General features: G+C 44.3%; 1 protein-coding gene across 1 annotated transcript; it reads left to right on the forward strand.

Annotated features, from left to right (window-relative positions):
• The first annotated feature begins 13,055 nt into the window (after positions 1 to 13,055).
• LOC136504416 (subtilisin inhibitor-like) lies at positions 13,056 to 13,595 on the forward strand. Its single transcript, XM_066499332.1, has 2 exons — positions 13,056 to 13,153; positions 13,266 to 13,595. Exon 2 carries the CDS (start codon positions 13,273 to 13,275, stop codon positions 13,513 to 13,515), a length of 243 nt encoding a protein of 80 aa, XP_066355429.1. The 5' UTR covers positions 13,056 to 13,153; positions 13,266 to 13,272; the 3' UTR covers positions 13,516 to 13,595.
• The last annotated feature ends 3,970 nt before the right edge of the window (positions 13,596 to 17,565 follow it).

Raw genomic sequence — 17,565 nt, forward strand, 5'->3', positions numbered from 1 at the left:
TACTCTCCGGCTATGACGGCTGCTCTCCGATCCCACTGTACATGGTTCCGGTGGTTTGGTCCTTGTGCAGTGAAGACGGCTGCTCGCTTGGCGCTGTGCTGTGCTGGCTGTCGTCTTTTTTTATTTCTTGCATGCTGCATGGTCATCACGTCGCATTTTCTTGGGCGATTATTTCCGCGTAGTTGTTAGAGCCTTTAGAGGTCTAGGTTCCAGGATTAGGCTTCGGTCTTGTGAGAGAGTGAGGGGTTCTTTTCTTAGTCGTAGTCTTTGCTCTGTTGGTTTGATGGTTCTAGGGGTGAAAATGGAGTGAATTACAGATAGAATTTGATATCTGTTCGTCAAATATCGAATATTTAGGTAGTTATGAATATGCATTCAAATGTTCTTGAATATAAATAGAAAATGAATAGCTCGGATTCAAATTCGTATTTCGATATTTACTCAATTTAGTTAATATGAAGTATATATGTTTTTAGTGATAGTTTTGCAAAAACAGTACCATTATACAAGTAGAGATAGAGATTAAAGCAAGAGCGTATAACACATATAGCGCATCAAAAATAATATATTCATCAAATAAATATTGCAATCACTAAATATATGTAGAAATAAAAAAAACAATCTGAATGAAGGGGAAGACGGTCGTTCGGGGAAGTTGGTAATTTGCAAGGGAATAAATAGTAATGATAGAATTAGATCTATGGTGCAGCGGCTATAGGTTCGCAGGAGCAACAACGGGTGATGGGGAAGGGGAGGATGGAGAGAAGGGTGTGGTGGGGGCGGAATCCCTCGTGACGGAGGCGACTAGGTGCGGCGGAGCCCTCTCGACGACTGTGCTACCAGCCTCGAGCTCACCTTCCTCGACCCGGCCCCGTGCTCCTTTTGTTTCAGGTTAGTAACGTCCTCATCTCACTACTGGACTCAGTGAATTTGCCGAGTGCCAGGGGCACTCGGCAAAGCCCAATTTGCACTCGGCAAAGGCTTTGCCGAGTGCTGCACTCGGTAAAGAGCACTCGGCAAAAAAAGAGTCGGCAAAGACGTCTTTGCCGAGTGTCTTTTGTCGGGCACTCGGCAAAGCCTTTGCCGAGTGCCGACACTCGGCAAAGTTGGAACCGAAAAAAAGCCGAAAAAAATGGGAATTTTTACCCAAAAAAAAATGAAAATTTTTTTTAATTGGTGGAGGCCCCCACCGGTCAGCGCCCATCCATCTCCGGCTTTTTTCGCGTAAATTTCACGGCTACGCGGCCGACGGGATTCGAACCTAAGACCTCCCGTTGCGCACAAACCTCCTCTACCACTACACCACACTATCACTTGTGTCTAGATTCCGTTTTAGTTCCCAATATATTATACTAAACCGAGTGTAAATTGCTTATTTGAGACCCTAAATGAATTCAAATCAAAAAGTGGTCAACTACAAAGTTTCATAACTTTTTGAGATCTACAATTTTCATTTAGTAAGTTTTTCCATCCGAGGTCGTTTGAAAAATTTGAATTTTAAATTTTAGAGATTCAAACGTAGTTTTGCATGATAAGATGATTTCAAATCAAAAAGTTGTCAACTACATAGTTTCATAACTTTTGGAGATCTACAATTTTCATTTAGGAAGTTTTTTCATCCGAGGTCGTTTGAAAAATTCAAATTTTAAAATTTTCAAATTCAAACGTCGTTTTTGCATGAAAAATGATTTCAAATCAAAATGTTGCCAACTACAAAATTTCATAACTTCTCAAGATCTACAAAGTTTATTTTGGTCATTTGTTCATCCGACATAGTGGTAGTAACATTGTTCACAAATCATATATATCTCTCTTCTATTTTCATGAAATTAATATGAGAGATGTATATTTTATGAACAACGTTATTGTCGCTTTGTCAAATGAAGAAATGACCAAAATAAACTTTGTAGATCTTGAGAAGTTATACAACTTTGTAGTTGAAAAGTTTTTCATTTGAATTCATTTAGGGCCTCAAAAATTGATTCGAAAAACTGATTTGCCGAGGGCCAAAAAAATGCACACGGCAAAATACCTCTTTGCCGAGTGCCAAAATATAGGCACTCGGCAAAATACGGCTTTGCCGAGTGCTAGAAAAAAGGCACTCGGCAAACTGAGAGTAAATTGCTTGTTTGAGGCCCTAAATGAATTCAAATCAAAAAGTGGTCAACTACAAAGTTTCATAACTTTTTGAGATCTACAATTTTCATTTAGTAAGTTTTTCCATCCGAGGTCGTTTGAAAAATTTGAATTTTAAATTTGAGAGATTCAAACATAGTTTTGCATGATAAGATGATTTCAAATCAAAAAGTTGTCAACTACATAGTTTCATAACTTTTGGAGATCTACAATTTTCATTTAGGAAGTTTTTTCATCCGAGGTCGTTTGTTCATCCGACGTAGTGGTAGTAACATTGTTCACAAATCTTATATATGTATCTTCTACTTTCATGAAATTAATATGAGAGATATGAGATATGTAGATTTTATGAACAACGTTATTATCGCTTTGTCAAATGAAGAAATGACCAAAATAAACTTTGTAGATCTTGAGAAGTTATACAACTTTGTAGTTGAAAAGTTTTTCATTTGAATTCATTTAGGGCCTCAAAAAGTGCTTCGAAAAAATGATTTGCCGAGGGCAAAAAAAATGCACACGGCAAAAAGCTTCTTTGCCGAGTGCCAGAAAAAAACACTCGGCAAAGACGTATTTTGCCGTGTGTTTTTGTTTGCCGAGTGTATTTTATTTGGCACTCGGCAAACACGGTATTTACCGAGTGCCCGATAAAATACACTCGGCAAAGCCTCGGCACTCGGCAAATCGCCGGTTTCCGGTAGTGTCTCTCCACCCAAGATCCCCTTCGATTTCTATCGCCGCACATATCATCTATGCCGTCCTCACCTCTTCTACCGCTCTCTGTCAATGATGGCACAAATCCCTTCATCGCGAGGATGGCATCCGAGTCCGCATCCGACAGCTAGGACGGTGTCGCGGGATCGGAACTGCGGCAAGCATTGTTGTTCGAGTCGGTGTCAGAGTATGTGTCTCCAGTGGCTCAGGTGGACTCAAGAACACAAGAATCACAGAGAGGACGCAACGGTTTATCCTGATTCAGGCCAATCGGTGCCCTACATCGAGCAGGTGATGATCCTTATACTCAAGAGCACCTAAAATCGGAGGGTTACAATAGAGTGTACAGGAGGAAAAGAGATTTGGTAGGGGTTAGCTTGGTTCTAATCCTGAGGTTGCCTCGCCGCTGATGAAGTCTTCCCCTCGTCGTAGAGGAGGAAGACGACGGGTTTGGTGGAGGAGCTCTCGGTGCCCCTCTCTGGGTTGCTCTACTCACAGTGTCGAGCATGACCTATATTGGATCGTCTTCCCCCCTCTAGGGTCCGACCTTATCCCTTATATATTGAGATAGGTCGAATACATGGCTGTTTAGGGGGTTGAGCCTATGGTCTACATGTGCCGGAGTCCAGAAGGGTCATGCAGCGACGCTCTGTGGACCATGGTGATGTCGTGGAGCTGAAGAAGCCTTGAGCATCGCCCGGCTAACTTGTTTTGACACGTTGAGTGTGTCAGGCTGTGTTGGCTTGGACCGGCCTCCCCTAGGCATGCCTTCTGGAGTCTTCTTAGTGGCGAGGGAGGCCGACTCAAGGGGCTGACGCGCGGGCCCCGAAGCCCTCGAACCCCCAAAGGCCGAGGAGAGCTTGTCTTCTTGTGTCACGCCCCGTGCGTGACCTTGTCGGGGTAGCGGCCGATAAGGCCGTGCCCAAAGTGTTGCGTCGATGTAACATCCTAGATGTTAAAAGCAGTTAAAACTTTGATCATGAAGCATAATCATCGAGAACTGTTTCATTAATGCATTTTATGTTTCAATAATAGCAGGTCCATGTTGCATATGTGATGTTTCATATGTTGTTGATAATATGTTTCACATGTTGCATGAAATGATGTCTATAATAGAGATTAAGAAACTTGGTGAATTTATATATGTGAAATTGCTTAAATAAATAATTTTTTGTTAAAATAGATTTTGTAGTACAATATGTGTGCTTTAGTATAGAATCAAAACTTGATGATGTTTCTAAATCAAATATGTTTAAATTGAGCTCTAAAAATTGAATTAATGCTGGCTACACAATTAGTCATTTTTATGGCTAAGTCCCTGAAAACCAGTTAATAAATCCAATCTTTGGAGAATTATCAAATGAATTGTTATGAATAAAATTTGACCAAACTTTGATCCATTGCTTGGTAGAATGTTTGAGCTTTGATATCATGTAATTGGTTGATAGGTTTCATAGATGTTTAATCACTAATTAATTACCCAAAAATGTTGAGTAAAACAGTTTTCAAATACTGAAACTCACAGGACCCTCATTTGAATATCAAAATCTCAAAATATGTCAATCTTTTGATGTTGATCTCTTAAGCAAAGTTGGAGAGCTCAGATCGATGAACAAGTTTGCTTAAGGGATCTCATCACGCTTACCAGAGTTTTTGGGAGAAAAAGGGATAGGAAGTGGTGCTGTCAGTCATGAACAGTAGGTCGGCGTGCAGTGCCATGCCATAGCTTTCTGCCGACGCCACCGCCTCCGTGACCGCTTCCCAGCGCGTGGACACGCACCTGCTCGCGGTGGCAGCGTCAAGCAGCTGCTGCCCACACCTGGACGGTTCGCTCACGCCTCGCCTCGCCGTTAAGTCGCCAAACCGCCCACGCTCCCCAGATTTTCCCTCTCTCAGCGTCGCCGTCGGCATGGCTCCACTCGTCGGCCAAATTCACCGCCGCTACTCACTCCCTGCCCACTGCTCATGTGTCTGGCATCGCCTAGTCCTTGCGCTTCGCCTGAACTAGCCCGTGTTGCCTCTCTCCACCAGAGTCGGCCGCGCGCACCGTTCTCGCCGCGGCGGCTCGCCATGGCTGCCGAGGTCGCCTCCATCGTGGTCAGGCCTCACTGGAGCAGCTCCTGCCCCTCTCCTAATGTTTTGGCTTCGCCTTGGTGCCGTAATCCTCATCGGCCTATCCTTTTTCCTTGATCCTTCATAGGACACGCCGGAATGCTGACCTCGTCGCTGAGTTCACGCCGCCACGTCCACCCTCGATGTCGGCGGCCGTGACCGTGCCATCCCCGCTTCAACCGAACGCGTATACGTGATCGTGGTGAGCTCTAGGTCATGCCCGTGCCCTCCGTTTTACCTCTACCGCACCGGAGTGGCCGGCCTGCCGTTGCGCCGGCGTGATCGGCATCGCCGAGCTGCCATGGCTACGGTTGCGCATGCACAAAACTCTAATGCGGTCACTTAGCACCGTAGACGTGCTCGCGCGGTTGCGTTAAGCCTGTAGGTGGTCTCATCGTCACCGGCGAACTCGCCATTGGCTGCCTTTGCCTCGTCGGAGCACCGCCGTGCCTCCATAGCCGCCGCCTTGCATGTTGCGAAGCTGAAGGGTCGAGATGGCGACTAGAGGGGTGGTGAATAGTCTTTTCTAAAACTTAATTGCATCGACTAACCGATACAAATGCGGAATTAAAACTATCGGTCTAGCCAAGACTATACCCCACTATATATGTTCACTAGCACCTTGCAAAGATAACAATTATGCAACAAAGGTGCCGGGCTAGTTAGAGCTTTCCTAAACAATTCTAGGAGCAAGGTTACACAAACCTATGCCACTAGTACTTTAAGCGACAAGGGAGCTCCTACACATGCTAGTAAGCAAAAGCACAAAACTAACTAAGCTCACTAGCAATGCTCAATAACAAGGCAACCAATGCCTAATTAGAGAGCGCAAATACTTAGCTACACAAACTAAGCAATGTGACTAACAAGGTTACTAAAACCAAATTAGCCACGCAAGGGAGCTACTTCTATGCTACACAAGCAAGAAGGTAATTAGCAAGCTACGCAAGCTATCTAATTACAAGAGCAACTACACAAGCTTAATATGTATAAAAGTAATTGCAAACTTGTGTAATGGGGATGCAAACCAACGGGAAGAACAAGGTTGACACGATGATTTTTCTCCCGAGGTTCACGTGTTTGCCAACACGCTAGTCCCCGTTGTGTCGACCGCTCACTTGGTGGTTCGGCGGCTAATTAGCATCACCCGCTAGGCCCGCACGTCGGGCGCCGCAAGAACCTATCCCTTGAGTGAGGGTAGCTCAATGACACGCTTTACTAGAGTTGCTCTTCGCGGCTCCCGCGGGGTGAGCACAATGCCCCTCACAAGCACTTCTCCGGAGCGTCGCACAAGCTTCTTGCGCGCTTCGACGGAGACCACCACCAAGCCGTCTAGGAGGTGGCAAACTCCAAGAGTAACAAGCACCACCAGCTTGCAACTCGATCACCTAGTGCCACTCGATGCAACCTCACGATGCAATCGCACTAGAATCGCTCACTCACACAATCGAATGATCACTATCAAGTATGTGTGTGATGGAGGGCTCCCAAGCACTCACAAGCATGGACACTAAGTCCCTTGAGGTGCTCCACACCAGCCATGGCCGAGGGCCACTTCTATTTATAGCCCCAAGGGCTAAACTACCCATTACCCCTTCACTGGGCAATGGTCGGGCCGACCGGACGCTCCGGTCGAGTTGACTGGATGCTGGACCTCAGCGTCCGGTCGCTCACAGACGACCACGTGTCCCGATTCCAACGGTCATTTGACTTGACCGGACGCAGCAGCACTCAACTGACCGGACGCTGAACCCCCAGCGTCCGGTCGTTTCCAGTAAGCTCCCGAGCATGACCGGACATGTCCGGTCGAACGCGATCGGACGCAGCCAGCGTCCGGTCACTCTCCAGCTACTGCTACACTCCACGTCAGTGCGACCGGATGCAGCCTGCCAGCGTCTGGTGCATTCAGATCTAGCATCCAGTCAGTTGACCGACGCTAGCATCTTCGCGACCAACTCGTTTTCACTTCTAACTTCTTCACCCTTGCACCAATGTGCTAACCACCAGAATTTGCATCCGGCGCAATAGAAAATAGGCATTCCATTTTCCCGAAAGCGCCGGCCCAAACCCATCTCAACCCTGCAAACACCACCTCCTTTGTAAATGTGCCAACACCACCAAGTGTACACCACCATGTGTATGTGTGTTAGCATTTTCATAATCATTTCCCAAAGGATGTTAGCCACTCAACTTGCCACGCCACTCGATCCTAGCGACAATGCAAAGTTAGATCACTCGAGTGGCACTAGATGACCAATATGCAAACAAGTTTGCCCCTCTTGATAGTACAGCCATCTATCCTAAACCCGGTCATAAACTTCTCTACACACCTATGACCGGTGAAATGAAATGCCCTAGGTTATACCTTTGCCTTGCGCATTCCATTCCATCTCCTTCAATGTCGATGCAACACATGCACCAACACGATCAACAATGATATGATCCACTTCATATCATCATATGATCATATTGGTTCATCGATCTTGACTCTACTTGCTCTTCACCGTTGCCATCGTCCATCGGCGCCAAGTCTTGCTCAAGCTTCACCGCCACGCGGTCCATCACTCCAAAGCCTTCGACTTGCCCTTCACGCTTGCAACCGGTCCATCAAGCCAAGTCTTGTCTCGATCTTCTTCACCTTGATCACATGACTCAATGTCATGTCTCATGTGCAATAAGCTCCTTCATCATTATATGTGTGAGCTTTGCAACATCTCCAAGCCATTTTCACCTCCATGGCATATGTTGCTCATACACATGTACCTGTGGACTAATCACCTGTTGAAAGGTCCTAATGGCTAGAGGGGGGGTGAATAGCCTAATAAAATTTCTACAACAACACTTAACAAAAGGTTAGACAATTATGAGGCGAAGCAAGTGTTGCGCTAGCCTACTCAAAATGCACGCCTCCTACCACAATTCTAATTTAGATAGTGTCTATTCACACAATAGCAAAGACACTATCCTATGTTAGTGTGCTCTCAAAGACTAACTAAAGAGCCACACCAACCAAGCAAGCAAGCTCTCACAACTAGCTACACTAAAGAGCTTGTTAACTAGTTTGCGGTAAAGTAAAGAGAGTGATTAGGATAGTTATACCGCCGTGTAGATGAAGTACCAATCAATCACAATGATGAATAACAATGGAGACCAATCACCTCGGAATCAAAGGATGAACACGATGATTTTTACCGAGGTTCACTTGCTTGCCGGCAAGCTAGTCCTCGTTGTGGCGATTCACTCACTTGGAGGTTCACGTGCTAATTGGCTTCACACGCCAAACCCTCAATAGGGTGCCGCACAACCAACACAAGATGAGGATCACACAAGCCACGACCAATTCACTAAAGTACCTTTTGGCTCTCCGTCGGGGACAAGGTCAAGAACCCCTCACAATCACCACGATCGGAGCCGGAGACAATCACCACCTCCGCTCGACGATCCTCGCTGCTCCAAGCCGTCTAGGTGGCGGCAACCACCAAGAGTAACAAGAGAAATCCGCAGCGAAACACGAACACCAAGTGCCTCTAGATGCAATCACTCAAGCAATGCACTTGGATCACTCCCAATCTCACTATGATGATGAATCAATGATGTAGATGAGTGGGAGTCCTTTGGCTAGGCTCACAAGGTTGCTATGTCAATGAAAATGTGCAAGAGCTGTCCCTTGAGCCGGCCATGGGGCTATAAATAGAGCCCCCATCAAATAGAGCCGTTATACCCCTTCACTGGGCAAAACGCGTTCTGACCGGACGCTCCAGTCGTGTTGACCGGACGCTGGACCCCAGCGTCCGGTCGCTCGCGTGTCCTGATTCCAATGGTCACTTGACCTGACCGGACGCTCCGGTATAAACTGACCGGACGCTGAAGGCCCAGCGTCCGGTCGTTTCCAGTAAGCTCCCGAGCATGACCGGACGCGTCCGGTCGAATGCGATCGGACGCAGCCAGCGTCCGGTCACATTCCAGCTACTGTGTCATCGTACGTCAGCGCGACCGGACGCAGCCTGCCAGCGTCCGGTGCATTCAGATCTAGCGTCCGGTCAGTTGACCGACGCTGGCATCTTTGCGACCAACTCGTTTTCACTTCTAACTTCTTCACCCTTGCTCCAATGAGCCAATCACCAAGAATTTTGCATCCGGCGCAATAGAAAATAGACATTTCATTTTTCCAAAAGCGCCGAACCCATCTCAACCCTGCAAGCACCTTGTGCACATGTGTTAGCATATTTTCACAAATGTTATCAAGGGTGTTAGCACTCCACTAGATCCTAAATGCATATGCAATAAGTTAGAGCATCTAGTGGCACTTTGATAACCGCATTCCGATACGAGTTTCACCCCTCTTAATAGTATGGCTATCAAACCTAAATGTGATCACACTCTCTAAGTGTCTTGATCACCAAAACAAAATAGCTCCTATGGTTTATACCTTTGCCTTGAGCTTTTTGTTTTTCTCTTTCTTCTCTTCAAGTTTAAGCCCTTGATCATCTCCATGCTATCACCATTGTCATGCTATGATCTTCATTAGCTTCTTCTACTTGAAGTGTGCTACCTATGTCATGATCACTTGATAAACTAGGTTAGCACTTAGGGTTTCATCAATTCACCAAAACCAAACTAGAGCTTTCACCTGTGTATCTCACATAAACACAATTAGTCCACCTAAGTTATCACTCAATTACCAAAACCAAACAAGGACCTTTCAGAAGCCCTAGACGATCAACCGGTAGCCTCAGTCAATGCGTGAGGTTGTCCCGAGCGCCTAGGTGCCCGCGCCATCGCCAGAGACCTCATCGGTGACGAGCTATCATCGGTCAAAGGCCGGCACAGCCATGGTCAACGTGGTCAGCTGGCGCTATTGATCTGGCCCCGCATGTCAGCGTCTGGGGTAGGGAGAGAGTGGGTGAGAAAAGAATTTTGGCGCAAAAAATGATTTAATCTTTTACAGAAAATGCTAATATGTGCTGATTTTCTTTAATTCATAATGAAATATAGAAGCTTGATAAAAATGTGAATTTTTTTAGTAGCTCTATTATGATGTTTCTACCTAGGAAAAATATGAGTTGGTCATTTTCAGTAACTTTGATATGCTTAAAAATTACCTCTTTTAATTAATAAATGGGTCTCCCATGATTTTTGTAGGCAAAAATAATTATCCTTTAATTATGAAACTTTTTGTGTATGCTTTACATGCTTAGACCTGCCTTCATAAAAATTATGGTACTATTTTAATAATTTGAAATTATCCACTTAATTACATGCTTTAATTATTAATTAATAATAACCAAAATTATTAGGATAAATCATAAAATGACCTTGGTGTATTTTGGAGTTGAATGTAGACCTTGGGACACCAAACCCCTGTTGTTCCTTGGCAACTTAATCCTTTCCATGTTATGCTTATAATTAACTTGTTAGTTAATAAATAAAATAGTTTACTCAAATGACTAGTTAGCAAATACATGTGTTTAGGTCATGTAATGGCCCTTGCTTGCCCTCATGGTTGATCTTGTGTAATGTTAGTTAAATGCCTTGCCTTGCTTGACTAGAATAATGTGATGAGTGTTGCTTTCTTAATAACCAAATTTGAAGATTATGTAAGTTACTACTGCTACATTTGAAGTCTTGCTTTGTTAGTTTCTGTTTGGTATCTCATCGAGGGACATTTAAAGTGTACTCCCACTTCTGTAATATAGTGCATTCTAAGAATTTTAAAACAAATTAAGAGAGAACATAAAAGACGTATGTACTATCATTTTATTTCCAAATCAGACGCTACCATCAACATGATTAGTGGTGATTGGTTGATAAATGAAAAGTATTTAATACAAAACTGGTTTTTATTCTCTAGAATGCATTATATTTGAGGACAAATTTTAAATGCTAGAATGCACTATATTACAGGACGGAGAGAGTATGTTAGTGGCTAATATATGTTGTTCTAATTTACTTTCCTTTCCCTCAAGAAGGTTATTAGTTACATGCCTGCAGCTTATCTTATTAGTTCAAGTAGCAAGTAGGTTTACCTGCGGTATGTTGGAGGGACATGTAATAGCTTTTGATATTACTTATGAAATTGCTAATTACCAATTGACTACTATATAGTTTGACGTGTCACGTATGATATAAGACCGTGGCCTTGAGGACTTTTCTTTTTTTATTATTTTTGTAAATCATCATTAGAGACGTGTGTTGGTTATGCACGTTTGTGACAACAGTTCATCACATACGCGTTTTGACAATGCATGTCTGTGATGACTCCTATCACAAACACGTTTACCCTTATACAGACGTGTTTTGTGTACACGTATACACACGTCTATGATATATACTTATTACAGACGCAGGTTTACGCGTATGAGGTAAGTGGTGTGCATTATGAGAGACGCGTAAAACTGCGTATGTGATGTGCGGTAACACGCGTCTGTGATCAACTTTTTTACATAGTTTTGGAGGACTATTTATATGGGATGGTTGGCCTCTTTGAGGTCCTCTTGGTTCTCCTGGTATTCTAAGCATCCCATAGCATGAGTGAGCATCCAAGAACACCTCCAACTCATCTCCTTGCTTGTGTTTGATCCAAAATGAGATTGGGAGATATCTATTGCATTTTCCTAGTTGATTTGCATCTAGTTACAATAGTTCATCGGTTGAACCATGGTTTTCTTGTTACTCGTGGTGGTTGTTGCCACCTAGGTGGATTGGAGATCGTTTTGAGTGGCTATTGGTGATTGTTGTCGCCTCCAATCAAGTGGTTGTAAGGGGGCTCTTGTGCTCATCCCCGTGGAAGATCACGGAAAGCAACTCTAGTGGAATGCTCGTGGCTAGTTGGAGTGACCTTGTGCTTGATTCCTGTGTCACCGAGGTCATGGGTCTAGCTTGAGTGGCTAGTTAATCAGCGTGCGAATCATCACTTGGGGACTCACCACATCGTGGACATAGGTTGTCGGCAAGCAAATGAACCATGAAGATAGATCATTTGTGTTAATCACTTGCCCTCGTTAGTTTGTTACTACTCTCACCTGTATTTACATTCATTGCTTGTGTGGTAGTTGCTTGGTGGAATAGGTCTCTAGTTAGTTGTAGCTTTAGTAGTAGAGTGGCTAGCTCTTGTTTGCTCACTAGTTTAGCTAGCTACGGTGGCCTAGTATAGTTAGTAGCTTTGCGTGGTGTAGTGTTTTAGAATTATGTAAGGGGTTTGCTTAGAGTAAGTGCAAAGCAGTTGCTGTTAGGGCCTTATTTTGTACCAATAATCAACTTTGCTCTAGTCTTGTGCCTTTGTAGAAGAAATTTTTATAGGCTATTCACCGCCCTCCCTTGAGCCATCTATATCCTTTGGAACACAGATTATTATATTTAGAGAGTGTCTCCTCATGAAGCTGGCAAGTCTTGAAATCATCGCATACCAATACCATGAACAAATATTGGGAATGTACTATGTGATAGTGACTTAGTGAATAAACCTGCAATATTATCACAACACTTTGCAAGATATTGATTTCCTCACTTGTTGTAACTCATGAGGACTGACGTGGATAGCTTGCATAAATATAGATAGGTGTTACAATTGCATGTTCTAGCGGATTGCTGATGTGAATAGCTTGCATATTGAGATATAATTCTAGTAGAGTTTAGGATTATAAGAGATATAGATTGCGATCGCGGACGAGCTTTGCTAAAATATTCGATGCAGGCTAATGCTGGCGGCCTATAATGGTTGGTCGCAACTTAATTATATATTAACGCAGGCACGCAACAGCACGCTACGCGTATATAGCACGACTAAATAGAGGAATACGCGGTTAAGAAAAATGACCTCCAGGGTTCAGTCCTAAGTAACTAGCGATTCTTATACAATTGGCTCGCCGGCCGGCCGGCAAAGCATTGGTTATTATTGTGTGAGAACAAAGAAAGGAATATATCTATAGAGCAGCATTGGGGTGCCATCTGTTGACTCTCCACTGTTCGGAATGTTGCGTCCGTCCAAAACTCCATCGGAGGCACCTATAATCTCCTCTGTCATCGCTCAAGCTTTTCTCATTGGCGCCACCGCCTATAAATTGCGTATACATGTATACTAGATTACTAGTACTACAATCCACACCCCATAGATCAACACCGTACACATCTATACCCTAACCAAGGCCAAATAGTGCATTTCCAATCTACCTCGATCGGTACAAAGCAACCTTGGGTAATCAGCAATTACTAGGTTACTACCTGATCAATGATCAGGTTCTTTGTTTCTTGACTTGTGACGATCGATCGGCACCTTTATCTACCTGTTTCCCTTGTCAAATTTCCAGGCGCGCGATGGCAACAAGTGGACCGCCGAGCGCTGCGGCCGGCGCAGGTGGCGCTCCCAAGGACTCGTGGTCGGAGGTGGTGGGCATGTCGTCGGAGGAGGCGAAGAAGAAGATCAAGGAGGACAAGCCGGGCGCCGACGTGCAGGTCGTCCCGGCGGACGCCTTCGTCACCATGGACTACAACACCGACCGAGTCAGGGTCTTCGTCGACTCCAACGACAAGGTTGCCAGAGCTCCCAGGATCGGCTAGCTAGCCAGCACAGCACTCAGCAGAGGGGCGCGGGTGCATGCCATCGACCATATATATACATAGAATTTATAATTTCGTATATGAACAATAAAAGGCAGATGCATGCATGCGATATTTGTGTATCTGGAATTATGGATCCATTTGTGAATGTGTTTTTTTTTTAGAACCGTGAGATCGATCACTTCGATTTGGGCCTCTCCTCCGTTTTTGTCTTCTGTTCCTGGTGAAATGGAAACTGACAATCAATTGATCAGGGCTTATATTAGCTACTTAGAAAAAATAACTGAAAACAGGGAAACAGAGAATATTGCAACGGTCAAGAGCATCAATCTAATTAACGATGAGATGGTATTCTAAGTTACGCAGGGCAAGTTTGTCTCTATACTCCATATGCTATTGTTGAATGATTACAAAAGAGAACTCTCAGCTAGGCTCCTTCGGCATTTGGAAAAATACAACAGACCCCGCACTCGCCCACGTCGCCCACTCACTCTGCTCGTGGGACGGACCCGTCCTCACCAGCGCCGCCCCCGCTCGCACCCCCGCCGTCCGCCCGCGCCGCGCTACGTGCTCGCTAGCTCGCTCCCGGACTCGCGTCTCTCGTCGTGGCCGTGCTCCATTGCATCCGCCTGCCCCTCTACCCCTAGCGAGGTCCGTGCCACCAACGGGCTCCACACCGGCGACCTACGCGCACTCCACGGCTTCGAGCTCCGTGACGGCATCGAGCTCCGCGTCAACGAGCCTCCTCTCGTCCAAGCAGCAAGCTGATACTACGCTGAAAGCGCATGTTTCAATAGTATGTTTTAAGTGTTTTAGATGTTTCTATGGTATGTTGCAAGTATTGTATGTCAATGTTGCAAAAGTAGTTCGGGATGTTACACATGTTGTAATGGCTATACACGTATGTTTCAAGTCTATGTTCCAAATGTTTCATCTGTTCCAGACGAATGCTGCAAGTATTTTGTCTGGATGTTGCAAAAGTAGATCTAGATGTTGCATATATATGCATGTTGCAAGCATATGTTTCAAGTGTTTCGTACGTATGTTTGCAAGTGTTTTATCTGAATGTTGCAAATGTTTATAATGGGTTTTAAATGTTTTTTGGGTGTTTTTGCAAGTGTTTCAAATGTTTGTTTCAAGTGTTTCTCTGTCTTCATTTGTATGTTGCAACTGTTGCATCTAAATGTTTCAAAAGTAGATCGGGGGTTATATGGGATGCACGTGGAAAGCGGCCAGCGGTGCAGGACCACTACTGGTGTGCTCCCTCACGAACTTAACGCGCTAGGCGCTCGTTTGCTCCCTGTGCGGGCAGAGCGACCAGCGGTGCGGGACCACTACTGGTGTGCTCCCTCACGAACTTAACGCGCTAGGCGCTCATTTGCTCCCTGTGCGGGCAGCGTCCGGACGCTAGCACCCAGATTGGATGTCCAGGCGCTAGCAAGTCAGAGTAATACAAGGGCTACAAATGAGGCCGTACCTGAAATTGATGGGCCCTATGCAAAAATGGAATGAGGCTCTGCACCTAAGAAACGTTGATGAGTTATTCTGAGTTACCTTACGGCCACCATATTTTTAACACGATGACTAGTTTTGCTTGTAATAATTACTTCAATGGAATGGATAAAAGAAACAGGCCAGATATTCCGATCCTATATATCTAAAAAAAAGATTCCGATCCTATAAATACACAGTTCCCCACTACCTATGTGTCTTGTTTCTGGAAACCAACGATTTCTAGAGGAGATCCATTTTTAGATATGGCTAAGATTCCCAATTGCTTCTTGAAATAAATTTTCTAGAGGTGGCTATATATTTTCCTGCCACACCTCTAGAATCAAACTTCAAACATTTAATTTTTCTCCACCGAATTGGAAATTTCTTATTCTGCTACACCAATATTTATTAACGACTATGCAAATCAACCACTGTATAAATTCACACATATAGACCCATAACTATATAAATGGATATGCATTCAGAAACCACGGTAGGGTACAGAATAGAACTGAACATACTCAAAGTTGTAGGGGTGATATATGACACCCCTATCTTCTATTTTCTTCCAAATCCATGCAACTTACATCGCAACCTTCAGCATCACTGAGTATATTGCTTTAGATTGGATTTCCTCTTTCTCCTCAATGTTTTTTCTAGCTCTTTGTCATTAGTTTCCACTTTACGAGGAAGTTAAAGTTTTTCTGTGCATTTCTTTGAGGATCTAAGTACCCCCGAGGTCTTTTATCAATTAAAGAAAATAATTCGGTCAAATGGAGACTGGAGAGGCACTGCACGTGAATGAGATTGGTTTTGATGCAACCTAGCCAAAAAGTGTTTGTATGTCATCAAAGTCGAAGGCAATTGTTCTCATTGGGCCTCCAAATGTGTCTTTCAAAATTTTTGCAACCATCAAGTCTATGTCATTTGAAAATGCACGCAAGTACCAATCCGGGAACATATTCATTCCATGTTGAAAAAATTAGAGTGTTTGGTTGGGTAGGAAATGCATGCCTCTTTGATAATTGTTCAGGCAATCTAGAATATCTTTGATGACCTCCATGTTTGGATACTTCATGTTCCTGTCTTTTGCTAGCGATGGTTTTTCAACCGTGGCTCTGGCTACCGTTTGCAGGCGATGGTTTTCTCGGTGTGTGGGGCTTTCTTCCTCTTCTTCCTATCTATTGCCAGCCACTTGACCACTCCTGAAGATTTCACCTTCTCAAACATCCTTATCATCACCAGCACATTTGAAAGCCCTAATTTGGTTTTGGTAATTGACTGACAACTAGTGGACTAATGCTTTTAATTGAGATGTTTGAGCGCTAGGTCCACATAAAGGAGTTGAGCAAGACAAGAAGATGGTGGAGTTGATCATAACTATGGTGCATATGTTCAACATGGAGAGAAGATGGATGGAGTTGGAAGCAAAGGCCTGAATGCCAAGGTATATTTTTGCCAGTCGTGTTTAAGATAGATAGACTACCCACCAAAGGGACATAACGGCTAGTTTGTTGTTGGCTCTATAAATAGAGGGTGTATCAGCTATTTTAGCTCTCTTGGCACCCTTGGCTGATACATACACATACTTAGAGGTAAAGAACACACTACAATCACATTGGCATGCTCGAGATTGCTTTTGGGTGGGATCAGGAGGGATCTAGTGCATTGCTTTGAGAGTTAGCATCTTTGTGGCACTAGGTGTTTGTTGTTGTTGTGGTTTTCTTGTTTCTCTTGGTGGTTGTCGCCACCTAGAAATCTTAGAGTAGCAAAGCATCGTTGATCATCGTTGGGTGATTATGTGGGGGCTCTAGTGGAGAAGATTGTGAGGGGCTTTGTGCTCATCCCCACGGGAGGTTGTGAGGAGCAGCTCTAGTTAAATCAAGAGGTTTGTTGGAGTGCCTTCTTGATGGGCAAGCTCATAAGAGAGTGCTCAAGTTGAGGGTCAAGCAGAGGAGCGGTGACCCAAAGGACTCGCCTAAAAGGGGAGTACGTTGCTGGCAAGCAACTGAACTTTGGGAGAAAAATATTATCAACTTCGTCTCCCATTAGTTTGCCCCCTTCTATACTTGCTATTACTTGTGTTCATATTCTGCTTATGTAGTTGCTAGAGTAGTTCGACTAGTTGATTAGCTCTCCTCAAGTAGTTGCTCGTCTTGGGTAATTCGACTAGCTGAGTAGTGCTATTCGAGTAGCTTGAGTGCTCTAGTTGTTTGCTATTTATTCATCTTGCCACTAGACTTGTGTAGGAAGGCTTGTATTGAAGTGCTATGCTAGACATGTAGAATTATTAGGAATCAATATCATGCCTAGTCTTGTTTTTGTCATTGTAGAAATTTTTATAGGTCATTCACACATAGTCATCCATTAGATCCTTACAAGCTTTTGAAGTTCTAGTTCTTTGGTGGCCTCTTCTGGTGCATGCATTTCTAGTGCCTTGGGTTTCATGGGAGCTACCTTACTACTACTCGTCATGTATTGGCTCTTCTCATTCTTGTTGTTGATGGTACTCATGGTGCCTAGGCTTGTCTTCTGCTAGATGAGGTTGAGGCCTTT

Source organism: Miscanthus floridulus, chromosome 14, assembly GCF_019320115.1.
Source record: "Miscanthus floridulus cultivar M001 chromosome 14, ASM1932011v1, whole genome shotgun sequence".
NCBI lineage: Eukaryota > Viridiplantae > Streptophyta > Magnoliopsida > Poales > Poaceae > Miscanthus > Miscanthus floridulus.

Bases quoted from the DNA above. Each gene is read 5' to 3' on its own strand.
- LOC136504416 (XM_066499332.1), top strand. From the start codon at position 13,273: ATGGCAACAAGTGGACCGCCGAGCGCTGCGGCCGGCGCAGGTGGCGCT.